Source organism: Metopolophium dirhodum, chromosome 9 (genome assembly GCF_019925205.1).
Source record: "Metopolophium dirhodum isolate CAU chromosome 9, ASM1992520v1, whole genome shotgun sequence".
Taxonomy (NCBI): domain Eukaryota; kingdom Metazoa; phylum Arthropoda; class Insecta; order Hemiptera; family Aphididae; genus Metopolophium; species Metopolophium dirhodum.
Window position 1 is genome coordinate 15,732,988 of NC_083568.1, and position 15,039 is coordinate 15,748,026.

Here is a 15,039-nt window from a genome sequence, read left to right on the forward strand (position 1 = left end):
ATTGCTTGTTGATACTTGACAACAATATAAAGTAAACATTTTTTTATAATTTTTAATAAATATGATGTGTACCTAGGTAAGCATTAGGAAAGCAGCATACAAAATAATAAATGTTCCGATGTAGGTAATATTATGCCGGTAGAAAACATATTGAATTACTTTCTAATTATAAAACATTAAATTTGATTTGATAACACTTATTTAAAGAATACATTATACAAGTAAATAATTATGTGTTTATACTTTATTATGATTGATGATTATCTATTATTTTTAATACAAGCGTAGGTATTATAAACATGTATTTATTTTTAAACACCAAAGTTTTGTATAAAATATTATTTAACTAATAATTTAACACAATAATCAGAAAAATGATTAATCTTAAAACAAAAAATTCTCTAAATCACCTTAATACAATAAAACAATGAAATAATAAAGTAATTTATTATATAAATAGAAACATAAAAGCCAACAAATCACGCACAATTTTAAGCTAACTAATTTCAAAAGCAATATTTTATTTATGAATAGATAATGTATATAATATTTGTTACATAATACTTGTATTAGTATGAATTTGTATATTCTTAAATAATATTTATATGGTCAGTGGTCATTTTTTAACCGTTTTGTATTCAAATATTTTTGAACTACCTCCACTAATTGTCAAATCAGATAAATTAATATGATAACAAGAATTGCTAAAGTGAATAACTCATACATAATTTTTATCCCACTATATAATTTAAAATAAATTATTTTTTAATATGTTGTCTTTTACAATGATTATTTCAAACATATTTATATTTATCCTTAAAAAAACTTATGGGTATCTAACTGAACACACCAACTACAATGTTCTAATTTATTTATGTATAATAATGAAATTATTAAAAGAAATATTACTTATCATTGAAAATCATTTAAAAATCAAAATATTATAAAATTTTAACTAAAATGTGATATTCTACACAGTGTATATATTTTATGAACTGTAAACATCTAAATTGAACAACAACATTAAAAATAAAACAAAACAAAACTAAGTGGTATAATAGATTATAGAGCATGAAATTATTTATATTTTTGTTTCATCAATGTTTGGTACTCCTCACAAGATTTCATTTGGTATTTAGTTGCTTTATTGAATAAGGTAGAATCATCATCTAAACGTGCTCTCCACATTAACGACTCATCTAAAATACCATTGTTAAATATAATTATAATTTGTTGAATACATTAATATGTATAAACAAAGTGTTACTAACAGTATTCTTTTTCACGTATGCATTTTGTTCGTACTGTATTTATATAATCTTCTTCAATAGTATGCTCTAGACGTCTTAAATCACCTGTATAGTCAGTATGAAAATTATCTTTCACGAAATATGAAATGTCTCTGAATGATGTGTGACGAAGAACAGGGTACTTCCTAATAAAAAAAAATACATATCCATACATTAATGTTTAACTGCGAAAAAATAAAAACGTAAAATACTTACGGGGAATGTTTTAGAGTATACACAGGGTCATAGGAAAAGTTTGAAAACAATGATAGCAGAAGTAGTAGAAGAATTGGTAACAGTTGAAAATATATACTTGATGATTCCTTTAAACAAAATAATATAGTAATATTAAAATTATTAATTTTATTAAAGTTAATCATACAACACTGTCCTAAATTCTAGTTTTTAAAAATTATTATGTGCTATATATATAATATATATTTATTAACAAAAAAAAATTTTAAATTTTAAATTTAAAATGTCAACCTTTATCAAGGCTTTAATGATGGGTTTAGTATACCTAATGCTATTAAAATAGAAAACCTAGTGGTTCAATATGATAAAATTAACAATAAAACATAACAAAAATATTAGTTGGACCAAAAATTCTAATATTTTAAATAATAATGATATTCGTTGTAAAAAAAGTATATTCAAAAGGGATGTATATATATTATATATTTCAATCAACAAAATCAACAACACAGAAAAAAATAATCAAAGTTCCTGTAGACAGGGTCAAAAACTCAAAAGTAAATCAAAAAACAAGACATAATATTAATATATTAATTATATATAATGATAATTAATATACTATACTTTAATGGAGACTTATATATATTATACCTTTTATTTGAAGATTGAATACAGAATATTTTTGAGGACACTTTTAAATAATAATAACAATAACAAACAGTTAGTTTGGGATAATAGTATTATAAATTATAATCAATTAAATACAAAATTGGAAAAACTTCCTAGAAAATTTGAATTTAAAGATTATAATTATACTCCATTTAAGATAAGAAGGAACCTGAGCAACGCCAAGTCATTGAGTCGTGGTCAGGCAACATTGAGTCAACCATTTGTGCACCCACTGTGTAGTAAAGACATGTCATGTCTCAAAGCATAAGTCGGATGCTGATCTTTCTTCTTAACATGAAGGAAGTATAGATACATTAATACATGATTGTTTGTAAATACTGTAAAATTAAGACTAAAATTTGAAAAATAAAATAATTTACCATTTCAATGTACAATAAAATAATATATAGCAAAAAAGCCTAATTTATAATTAGTAATGGAGAAATTATTTAATTCTTGTACATTTTTTGCAAATAATGAATAATTTAGATAAACTTTTAAAACAAAATTTGGTGTATTATACAATTTATATTAAACAATCAAAATATTATTCATAAAAGTACCCTTTATTGTTGATATTCATACAACTCAATTTATTCTCAAAGAATGGCAAACAACTTTTTCAGATACACAGTGTTAGTACTTAGTATGCAGTTACAATAAATTAAATAGGATAGTGTATATTAGAAATTACTAAAAGTGCAGATAACAACAGTTTATGTTATTGTCAAAATGTATCGTAGAATATTGAACATTAGCACGTATAAAATAGATGATTGACATGCTTGTTGTGACTTATTAGTTATTACTATGGGGTCCAGATATTTAGGTTAAAAAAAAGTTGAAATATGATTAATTACCTCTAAAAAATATACAAATATTATGCTACTGTATTCTAAATTAAAATTTTTTTTTAGCGAAATTATTGTTAAGATTAAAAACTAATATAATAATTATAAAAATTGAACACAAATTAACTGCAATATAAAAGAAAAAATGCAAAGGTAACTTTTAAATTTAAAATTACAATAATAATTGAAAATTAAAATATATAAGTATTTATTTCTCAAAATTAACAAAATAATCAAAATAAACTTTTTCTTGTAAATTCTGTGTTGAATTGTACAAATTATTTATACTTATATAACTGCATATGCTTAGTAATAATAATGATATGTAAAAACCTAAAGATCTGGACTCTACTTATTACAAATAAATATTGTTCTGTCTTTATGAATATGAACGTTGAACTAAAAATGCATTTCATAATATATTAATATAGATAAGATTTATATATTATAAAATAATTGAATGAACAAATCTATTGAGCTAAATAAAAGAAGCATAACGTCATGTACATTAAAATAATAGAACAAATAATTATTTTTTAAAACTTTATAATATCATTTTTTACCCTTTACTGGAATACACAAATTGTATAAATATTTAAATTATAATAACACATTAAACAAAAATCTAACACTATTATGTAATTTTTTAAAACCATGAATCGTTAAAAATAAAAAATTGAAATAGCCGAATTGCATACATTTTAGATATAAATATTATATATTTATACATAGACTTAATTATAAAGAACCAGGAATTAAATTTAAAAAAAAATATTAAGTTTCTATTAGGTTTTGTTTATGAATATGTAATTTTTCTTTTTTAGAAATAGTTTTTAATAAAGTCCGTTACTTTTTTTTGTATATAAATAAAAACAAAACAGTTATCTACAAATTTTTCAAATGGATACCATATTTTTTAATTTAGTATTTGAATAGAAAATATATTTTATCAGTAATGTATGTACATAATTCTAAAAATGACAAACAGTTAAATATTTATAATATATATATTTTCAAACAATACTTATAAGATTTATGCATTATAATGTGGCAGACAATTTTGAAAACTTAAGTTCTTACAGTTTATTCAACTTTATTCTAAAGGTAAAAAATGAAATCTTGATATTTTAAGATATAACTTCTGATAAATGATTGATTGTTCTATATACATTCTTGATTTCAAGTCTGAACACTTGTGAATACATTAAGCTATTTTTCTTAAAATATAATTAAAAATTATGGTTCCAATATAGAAGAAAATTTGTAATAATATTGATGGTTCATCAGACTAAAACAAAAAAATATAATAATGTTTAATGTATATGTTACTATGTTAAATTATAATGGATTTCATTAAATATAAAATATATATCGGGCTTTAAAAATAATCTCAACCTTATCTTCTTTGTCTCTCTTGATATTATCATAATATCATGTTTTTTATTGATAGATTATCAGCTTGTATGTAGAAGAGTTAATATTATGTATTTTATTAATTAATAATGTTATTATTGTTGATCATATATAAATCTACTTTGATAACTCTGACTTTTCTTTACAATATATTCTATAATCATGAACAATTATTATAATATACAATTTTTTAATTTTTATTTCTTTAAGATTATTTTAAGAGTTAAATAAACAAAATAATAACATGAATTAGTTCCACTTTTGGAATTATATTTGTATAAGAAAATATTTTTTTCAATTTTTTTAAAAGATATCCTTTTACTTTTTTCCTTTTGGTGTTGAGCCTTAATAGTTTGTATGATGGAAATAAAAAAAAAAAAGGAAAGTTTATGGAAAGTGGGGGCCAGTAGTAATATTCTTACTAGTTAGTTGGTAGATAGGAAATTATTTGTAAATTGGGTTAAATTAAAAATATATTTGGTATAAAAATAAAGATAAACTTCTAATTTAAAAAAAAAAACTGTTACCTGTTGTTGATGATTATCATTATCAGTCTCCGGTGGCCAACGTCTTGAAAATGATCGAGAATAGTATGGGTGTGTCATTGGCCCTTGTCTCGTTGGAAAAGCTCCATTAAAGAACATGTTAAATAATTGTTCAGCTGTAATATCCGCTGCAAGAAAAATATTTATTTAATACATATTATGCTGTCTCAATAATGTTTCAAATAGTTTTAATTATGTAGTTACATTCAAAACCATGATCATAATTTCTGTGTACATGATCTGATGTAGAATTCTCATGGCCAACCATGTCATAACGTTTTCGTTTTTCTGCATCAGTCAAAGTGGCGACTGCATTACCAACAGCTAATCATCAAACATAAAAAAACCAATGAATTGTTTTATTTGTGAAATCATATCAAAATATAATTACACACTTTTAAATGCTTCTGCTGCTCCAGGTGCATGATTTTTATCTGGATGCAATACTAGGGCTAATTTTTTATATGCTTTTTTTATATCAGTATCAGTAGCATCTTTTTTTATGCTAAGCACATCATAGAAATCTTTGCAGTTGTTAACTCTATAGGTAAATACAAATATGATAAAAATATTTAAAAAGTTAAGCGCCAATACAAATAATGTAATTTTGATTATAACGCCATGTAGGGTTTATAGACAATACAGTGTGACTTGTCAATAGCGCAACCCATAGTATAAGGTATAAGAAGTATACTTAATGATAGGAGTGCGCATATTTTTTTGAGGGGGAATATATAATTTACATATGCCACCAACAAGTAACTCAAGCTGATGATATATATATATATACACATATCTCATCTTATACAATACAGTATGCACAAATACAAAAGGGAATTCAGAAGCGCGAAACTAGGACGAAAACAAGGATCGTGTTGTGCATACTTCTTTTCCTTATAATATGGAACTATGTACCTATGGGTTCCAAGCTCTAAATGTAGTACTTGTTGTTGTTACTGAATAGGGTCACCGAAACCATCATATTACATCATATTAGCTTAATTTTTAAGAAAACATACTGAATCTGAGAATCACTTACAGAATCATTTCGACAAGTAGTAGGGTAAATGTGGTGCTTAACGTGTTAAGAAATGATTTATATCATTGAATATAGGTAAAATAATTTATTTTACTGTAATTAATTATTATTATGTAATCCTTGTAGTTAATAGTTATGCATAATTAATTAGATAATATAATACTTAATTACTTTTTGACTGTGTCTAACTGTGCTTTCGTATATGTTGGCTGATTAGCTCTTTCTGCTCTAGGGCTACCTATAAGTATAATAAGTATTAATTGATGAACAAAAAGAAATTATTTGGGAATTAAATACCTGGAGGCGTATTTTTACGTTTCTTAGCATTTTGTCCATCAGGTTTTACATTTGATGTTGAATGTTTTTTCGAACCTTGGGTTTTTAATTTTTTTAATAGTTCTGCACAAAAATAAATTTATAAATAATTTAAAATTTGAAAATAATTGAAGTACTTGCCATCTGCTTCAGAAGTTGGGAAAAGTTTTTTGCTCTTATTTATGAACTTTTCTGCTTTTTCAACATCGCCTTCGATGATATAATACTCAGCACGATCTAAACAGCGATAAGCTTCATCTTTGTTTACTTCCATGATAGTTGAATAGTAAGAATTAAAATTTCAATTCAAAAGTTGATAAAATTTTTAAATTATGCACATATATTCCTCCGTTAGTGGAATACTAGTAATTAAAACCCAAGATACACCTATGTCATTTTAAATGTAGTACTCTATATAATGTTGTGCCGTCTAAATACCTTAAATTAACCAGTGTAAATATTATAAATAGTATGACATACAAAATGTGCTCGAAAGATAAATAAACAACATAAAAGAGTTAAACGAGCACAAAACAAAATATTTAATAAAAAACAAGAATACAAGTTACAACTATACGAGAAACAAGTCACAAGAACAAGACGTATCAAGATTGAAGATATGGAAATATTGATAGACAGAATTAATCAAGACTCAAAACAGCTGATTAATAGTCAATCTAAAACCACGGTAGTCACATTATGGTATCATACTACAACCAAAGAAGAACCAAAATATGAAATACCACCACCACTGAACTCTATACTCTCGCGTATTTTTGTTGCTGTTTTTATCAATAATAGGGGGGGGATCATCAAAATTCAAAAGCTATATTTTGTTTTTCCAGACACCCAGCATTCAGCAATCAGCAATGTTATTCTCAACGCTTGTCGCTTGTATTAAGTATTAACCAACATTATATTAACTCGAATAATAGCGGTTTTGAAAACCCGAATGTTTGTTTAAACTTTTAAACTTTTTTCCGGTGTTTGAACACCCGAATACATCCAGTACCCGAATAAATGGTTCGGGTGCTAAGCCCTGAGATTGCATTAATTAAAATTAATTATTCAATTATAGGTGCACTTAGGAAAGATTTGATAAACCTGATTTATTCAAAAACAGCTTTTAGTTAAATAATTTATCGGCGAAACGTCCATCAGCCATGGGCTCCAAATATTATGTTTAAAATGTATACGAGACTAAATTCTTTTCAAAATTTAAATCCTAAGACCACCTATGGTTATCGTAGTAAATAATAAATATTAAAACTCATCTTCTTCTTGTCGAGTCCGGTCTTATAATACGCCAATAATATTAGTAGTGCTAATATAATATATACATTTTTTTTATAAAAACACCAACATAAAAAAAAAGGAAAAAAAAAATCATAAGACATACAAAACACAACTTAATAATGGATAAAATAAATGAATTCATTTTGTAACGAATTCGGTAAATCTAATAAATAAAAATCACATACCTATTTGGTAACGTCCTAGATGTATTTTTAATGTAATTTTGTTATACTAATAAGTTATTAGGTAGGTACTCTACAAAATGTAAAATATTTTGGACATTATAATATCCGGTCCGTATAAAATGTAGGCTCTTAAGTATTTGATTAAGATTTTAACTCATTAGGGTTACCTAATTGTTTTTGAATTACAACAAAAACATCAAGATAAATTTAATTCAAAACTGGTGTCGTGTAAATATTTCCGTTTTTTGTTGCCTAGTTGTTACCTATTATTTGCAATAGGTAGTTAAATAAGTAGGTATAACTTATATTTATAATTATTTTAATCTTGTTTTGAACTTTATGTTCTTAGCAATAAAAATTGAACATTTTTAAATACAATTTAATTTGATAATGTTTGTGATTATGATGGATTTTGTCAAAATTTGAATTTAAAATGCTTATAAAAAAATGTTTGTCTTTAATCTTTATATGTTCATTACTTTTTAACTTCTAATATGAAATGACTTATGGCTTACGGGTAAATTTTCAAATTTTTTGATTCAGCAAAAAAAATTATTTAACGACAATAATTGAAAAAAAATTGAAAAGGAGGTTTTAGTATTATAATTTATCATTTTTGTTCATTGGTTTTTACTGAGGTCTTAAATTTTGATGGTGCCAAGAATTTCCAGCTTCCTGACGTGGAACTTCAAAAATATTAATTAGCGACCCCTATATATTTTATTATATTATGTACAAGCTACTTATAACTTAAAACTTCTGTTCCGACAGTTTTTTGATTTCATACGTACTATAGGTTGAAAAAAAATGGATATATTTTACAATAGTAGCATAGGTACCTTTATTGATTTATTTTTCTTAATTAATAATGGCATCAGCTACCGGCAGTATACTTTGATTTTGTTGAACTTTTTCAGTATCCTTTTTTGATACATTTTATATTTTTAATTATTATAATACATACTATTTGTATATTTCAAATTTTTAATATATCTATATATTTTGGGTTTTTTAAAATGTTGAGAAATGAAAAAATACCTAATAACCGGTACACATTTGATCTCTAACGGTTATTAGGTAAGATTAGAAAATTAAAACAAGATTTCTCATTAGTGGGTAATACTGTTACCAAAAAATCTTAAAAATATATAAGCACAGTTTTTTTTTATAGTAATTTAAGTTGAAACTTGGACAAAATTAGATGTTTAAACAAAAATTAACAATATTCATTATTTTGTTATAATTCAAAAACATTATTCATGGTGACTTAAAACTTTTACTTATATTATTATATTTTATACATACAATGAAGTTTTATAATGCAATATTTTAACCAAAATTTAATTCAACACATTGTTATACTATTAGTAAGACAATTACTTAAATAGTTGCAATATAAATATAACTATATAATATCATCTAGTTAGCTATATTTGTCTATATTACACTATTACATGCATAGGAAGATATAAGTATCAGGTGAAAATGATATTGTCATTGAAACTAAAGCAATTATTAATATTTTTACTTAGGGGATTCGATACTGTAATTTTCTGTTTTTGTCTAACACACGCGCGACATAGTATTTTAGACGTGTTTTTTGCCAAACATTCCAATTGATCTATTGAATCTATCTAAGAATTCTATAAACAGATTTGAATTCGTCTTCGAGTCTACTTGAAATCGACTTTCCCACATTTTTGATATTATCCCCCAAATTCCAGAAAACGTCATATTAAAAAAGAGTATTTAAACATTTTTGTATTTCAATTTTTAAAGAAGCTAAAATCAAAAAATCAAAATTGTGGGAAAGTCGATTTCAAGTAGACTTGACGACGAATTCAAATCTGTTTTCAGAATTCTCATCACTTCATTAGATCAATTGATATGTTTGGCAAAGGATCCGTCACAAATCCTATGTCGCACGTGTGTTAGACAAAAACAGAAAATCACGGTATAGAATCCCCTTAATATAGGTATATTACTATAGTACAATATACTAAAAAAAAATATTATGCCATAATATACATATATTTACATGGGTATAAGAAAAATAATGTAATAGTTCTAATTTTTACTGAATGATATGATGTACCTAGCTAAAAGCTTAAATAACTAAATCAGTGACTGAATATCGTTTTTACATGATAATAACTTGGTTTTCATTTTGAGGAGGCTTTTTCTGGAGATGATCCTAACTGTAATATGTTAAAATATTCAATAATGCTAAAATTTAGACATAATGCGGTAAATATTATAAGTTGTGAAAATATTTTTTAGATTAAGAATTGGTGGGATGGGGGTTGCCCCCATGACTTAGTTCTAATATCCAATATCCAATGGCGGTAGGTGGGTATAAGAAATTGTTCATTGCCACACCTAAAAAAAATTAGTTCGGCATGACTGCATTTTTGAATTAGTATTTTCTTGTGGAGACCAAATAAATACTTAATATTAAGTTGATGGTTATACATATACAATGTGGAAGTATGAATAATAAGGTATTTCTATCTAAAAATCATAACATACGCAGTTGAGTATACAATGAAAGTTCCTCGAAGCATAATAATATGGGACAACTAGAAAAGCCTTATTTATTGCCTAAAGCCTAAAATAATCAATGTTAGTGTTCCATCACAGTTGTTGAAATGTTGATCTTGGTGACAGGAAAAAAATTGCCATACCATCTTAAATTTTATTTTGTACTTTTATGCTTTGATATTTTGGGTGGGTGGTTTATGAGAAATATAGAAGGGTTTTTAAAACATGTGTTTAGTAAAATAACTTTAGGAAAAAAAAATTATGATAAAAAGTTTTGAAGATACTTCTGCAAATGTACAGTAAGTTCGGTTTTGTTTAAAATAAGGTTAAATTGCCTAAAACTAAAAAAAATTATTAGTTAGACCTCCTTAAAAGGGTTTTTTTTTTCATAACTTTGGGTATACTAACATATAACGCCGGCTGGTCACTATATGAAATGATACATTGTATAAAAGAATTATTTTTCTGCAATCTGAAACTACAATGACAATTTGTCACTTGTGGATTATAATTTTAGTTATTAGTATGTGTACAAAAATAATATTGTAAGTAATAATTTATTTATTGTTTGTAACTATAACTGAAATTGATTTTAATCTCAATACTACAAATAAATAGATACAATTATCATTTTATTCAACAGAATATTTAATATTTACATGTTACACCACTACATTAAAAACACTTTAAGTAATATTACAATTTCCAAAGTGTAACAATGGCATTGCCAAGTCCATCACCAACAAAAATAACTTGCAAAAATCCAGCCAAGGTGACAATCGCAAGAAGAGAAATAGCTGCATGTCCAGCTTTGTTAGCCAGCTGTCCTACAACTGGAACACGTAAATAGTCGACTACCAATGCTTCAAGTCCCCTTAAAAATAAAATAAAAATATTTGGATGAATAATAATAATTATATTTTTTATTAAAAAAATGTACTCAATATATTAATGCTAATATTTATATTTATATATATTTTACAATATTCAAGAACTATTATTTATACTTAGGTTAACGGAATACGAATATGAAGTATTTCCCCCAACAAAGTTTTATATTGCAAGCTTTTTTATCTAAACTCTAGATATTAAAAAAAAATATTTATGTTATATTTTGTTCCCCGAAAGTTGACCCACTTTTTTTTGTGCACGCATAGTATGGTTAAAACGTTGTGACAATACTGTTTACTACGTATACACTGTGGGGTTTTGCGACGTGAAACTGTAGAACTACAGTGAGCTGTATTGTCACAATGTGTTTGCCATACTCCGCGTGTGCAAACAACAAAAAAGTTGGTCGACTTACGGGGAACAGAGTATATTTGAAATTAAATGGACGCCACACCCGCATATGTTTTATCTGCCTTACCTACAACATGGACAATTTTACGTTTAAAATAATACATTTATTTTCACTCTGTAATTTCTAAAACTAAAGTGAAATTTCCTCTTAAAAATTTAAAGTAATATTATCTAACGCTTCTCATATACTTTTTACTATATTTTAATTTTAAAGCAAGTTATGAGTATTTCAAGATGTACAGATAACAGGGTAAAATGGATTATTGTTCACTAAAAATGAATTATAATGTACATTTGTAAGACGGAGAAACACAAGCGGGTGAGGCGTCCTCTTAATTTATCCGTAAAATTCCATAGTGATAAGAGATTTCGCTAAAGCCCCCAGGTATTGTCTTAGTTGAGTGAATAAGGTAAGAACATGATCTGATTTAGTAAGTTTTTACAGTATTTTAATTTTTAATCGATCTATGAGCATTTTAAATTGTATTTTTGCTCATCTTGTGTAAAAAATAAAAACCAAAGTAAAAACACAGATATTGTTCTTACCTTTAACATATTTTAAGTTTGATGGTTGGTCAATTCACTTTAATATTCCAAATTGCATTAATTCCTATAAATAAAACTATACAATTAACTTTAATAATATTATGGTATTACCAGTAAACATGGAGACTAATGCTTCCTGCTAATAAAGTGTCAACTATTGGTGATGAATATAACACTGAGGCAGGAAACAATCCCATAAGTGCTATAGAAACAATACGTTCTGTTCTCCAATGACTAGCATAATTTTTTCCAGTCTTAACAGCTGCAGCACTTCCAGTGAAACGTGCTATCATTGGAGCAGGCAGCAGAGGCTTCTAAAATGAAATAAAACATCACATTAAACGATGTCCCACCAATCAATTTCTCATTTTTTTTGTACGCTTATGGTATTTTTTATGCAGGTTTGATGTTTGCCGCCCAAAGACCAATATCGTTTAATGCACTGTCAAAGTGTGTGAATCGGTTTAACGTCACCAGTCACATGGGAAACAAAATAGTTACAGTAAGTGTGAAGTGTAAACAAGACATTTGGTTTTTTTCATTAAAAATGAGAAATTGATTGGTAAGAAATCATTTAAATGTGATGACGTGATGTGAATACTTACATTGAATTGACGAAAAAGTTTTAGGCTCAACATTTTACTTTGAAATCAAGGCGAAACAATAATTGTATTAAGTAAATTTTCAGTTCGTTAATTTAGAAGCTAGTTACTTTAATTATTGCACTCTATTACTTAACACTTTCACAGATATTGGCAATTTAAAATTTCCTATAATTCTGGCAATAATAACATATTTTGTCCTTAACGACGGATAGAAGTGATAATCATCAAACAGTTGATCGCTGTCACAGAATAGAATAACATCATAAATAACATGTGTTACATCAAGTATTTATTGTCTTGATAACATAAAAATTAGCCAATAGCTGATCAGGACATTTCCCGCTATGTATTTAAACAAATCTCGTACTAATTTTATTGTAAATAATAAAAATCAAAAATAAAATAATATAAAAAATATCATCATAAATAATAAGGAAAAAGTTTCAAGTTACAGTAGCATTATTACGATTGAAGGGTGTGAAACATTCGATGGATAGGATGGTTATGACAACTATAGTGAGTAAAATGAGATGGAACAAGAAAGGGTGATTGACTTCAGGAGAAATATAAATATTTACTACTACTATGATGGTAAGGAGATTGTGCACCGTCTATAGAGCAATTAGGAAATAGGAAGAGAGGAAAGAAATTGGATGTCCGTAGAGAGGAAAGCGAGGGAATAAATAACGTGTGTTGCACACTTACAGGGGGTAATAATCAGTGGCGTACGCAGGATTTTTCAATGGGGGCTTAAACATTAGTTACAATTTAATTTTTAATTTGTCCAGTCTAATAATTTCAGACATTTATTTGAGGTATTTTAAAATGTTTGTAACTTTTCAACTTTTCTGGTAGAAAAAATGCTCTGATCATAAGCTTCGACGCCCGATGTATGTTTTTGGAATCAAATTGAATCTAGTTGGTACTTTAAGGTCAAAATTTAAAATGCTCAGTGCTTTTTAAAATAATTGAAGAAAAAAAATGAAAATGTATTAAAATTGTTTGGTAACCAGCTTGGTTATACTGTCCTCACTTGGATTGTATTTGATTAAAATTTTTTTTTTTCTATAAATGTCAATAAAAAATTATTTATTCGGTCAAAAAGCTTAAAAATGTAATACGTAAGTTTTTATTATAGCTAAAATATTAACGATACATAGGCATCATTGTTATTTTTTATAAGCATTTAAAGTCCAAATTTCGTCAAAACCAGTTAATTTGTAGTTCTAAACTAATAAAATATTAAATGTGTATAGCTAAGGCTAGACAATTTAATACCAGGTCTTTCATACAAGTAGTTCATACTTTTACCAAAAAATTACAGATAATTTATGAAAATTGGTATGCAAATACAATGTTTTTTCAAAAAAGAATTTATTCTGGTAAAACTTATATGAAATTTACGTCTCGCTAAGTGCTTACTATAGTTGACAGTTGAAACTTGATAAATATTATTTTTATAAAGTAATAATAATACGGGCAATGGGGGGGGGGCTTCAGCCTGTTAGCCCCCCCCCCTGCGGACGACACTGATAGTAATCATGGTGATTGGTGAATATGCTCTATTTTGAGAAAATAGGCTGAGTGCGAAATGAATTGATTTTGAACCAGCTCAAGCCTTAATTGGTCCTTAGCAAGATATTTTAATTATTTTATTGACATTAAGAAAAAAAAATAATAGAAAATTTCAAATGTCTATAAATAACTCATAACGAGTAGAAATACTTTGAAAATATTATAATTTAGATATAGAAATTAATAAAATAAACAATTGATGAAATTTTCAAGCAGATACAATTATTAGTTTTAGAATAACAACAAAATAAGAAAATCGTTGTATGAGAATTTGTTAATTTACGGGTGAATATAAAGCTTAAAAAGTTTAAAAAGCTTGTAAAAAACTAATTTGATTTTCCAGTAAACTTTTTTGTTGTTGTCGAATGTAAGTAAACTTAAGGGGAATCTATGATTAAATTTTCAAAGCTTAGATAAAAATAGAACAATTTTATAGAGAAAAATATATATATTTTGTTTAACACTCATTATAGTGATTATAATAAATAATAATATATTCATTTATCAAAGTAAAGTCAACTATATAATGATACAATAACACAATATGATTAAGGGGATGCACACATATTTTTCATACGTTTTAGACAAATAAGCGGTGGTAATATTATGCGAAACCTACTTCGGAATGACCGATTTAAAATTTTTATACATGAATGAACTCTTTGACAAAATA

The 15,039-nt window shown here is 25.9% G+C and overlaps 2 protein-coding genes across 2 annotated transcripts; both read right to left on the reverse strand.

Annotated features, from left to right (window-relative positions):
* Positions 1–229: 229 nt before the first annotated feature.
* LOC132951760 (dnaJ homolog subfamily B member 14-like) lies at positions 230–6,935 on the reverse strand. Its single transcript, XM_061023694.1, has 9 exons — positions 6,458–6,935; positions 6,299–6,400; positions 6,173–6,239; positions 5,358–5,503; positions 5,167–5,286; positions 4,945–5,090; positions 1,506–1,612; positions 1,272–1,435; positions 230–1,199 (listed from the first exon to the last, which is right to left on the reverse strand). Exons 1-9 carry the CDS (start codon positions 6,588–6,590, stop codon positions 1,078–1,080), a joined length of 1,107 nt encoding a protein of 368 aa, XP_060879677.1. The 5' UTR covers positions 6,591–6,935; the 3' UTR covers positions 230–1,077.
* Positions 6,936–10,879: 3,944 nt separating this feature from the next.
* Positions 10,880–13,020, reverse strand: LOC132951762 (succinate dehydrogenase [ubiquinone] cytochrome b small subunit, mitochondrial-like). Its single transcript, XM_061023699.1, has 3 exons — positions 12,792–13,020; positions 12,298–12,500; positions 10,880–11,212 (listed from the first exon to the last, which is right to left on the reverse strand). Exons 1-3 carry the CDS (start codon positions 12,822–12,824, stop codon positions 11,035–11,037), a joined length of 414 nt encoding a protein of 137 aa, XP_060879682.1. The 5' UTR covers positions 12,825–13,020; the 3' UTR covers positions 10,880–11,034.
* Between the last annotated feature and the right edge of the window lie 2,019 nt (positions 13,021–15,039).

Coding starts and splice junctions, on each gene's coding strand:
- LOC132951760 (XM_061023694.1), bottom strand. CDS start 6,590: ATGGAAGTAAACAAAGATGAAGCTTATCGCTGTTTAGATCGTGCTGAG. Junction 5,091..5,166: donor TTATGATCATGGTTTTGAAT/GTAACTACATAA, acceptor TTTTTCTTGCAG/CGGATATTACAGCTGAACAA. Junction 1,436..1,505: donor TATACTCTAAAACATTCCCC/GTAAGTATTTTA, acceptor TTTTTTTATTAG/GAAGTACCCTGTTCTTCGTC.
- LOC132951762 (XM_061023699.1), bottom strand. CDS start 12,824: ATGTTGAGCCTAAAACTTTTTCGTCAATTCAAT. Junction 12,501..12,791: donor AACTTTTTCGTCAATTCAAT/GTAAGTATTCAC, acceptor ATTTCATTTTAG/AAGCCTCTGCTGCCTGCTCC. Junction 11,213..12,297: donor ATTAGTCTCCATGTTTACTG/GTAATACCATAA, acceptor TTTATTTTTAAG/GGGACTTGAAGCATTGGTAG.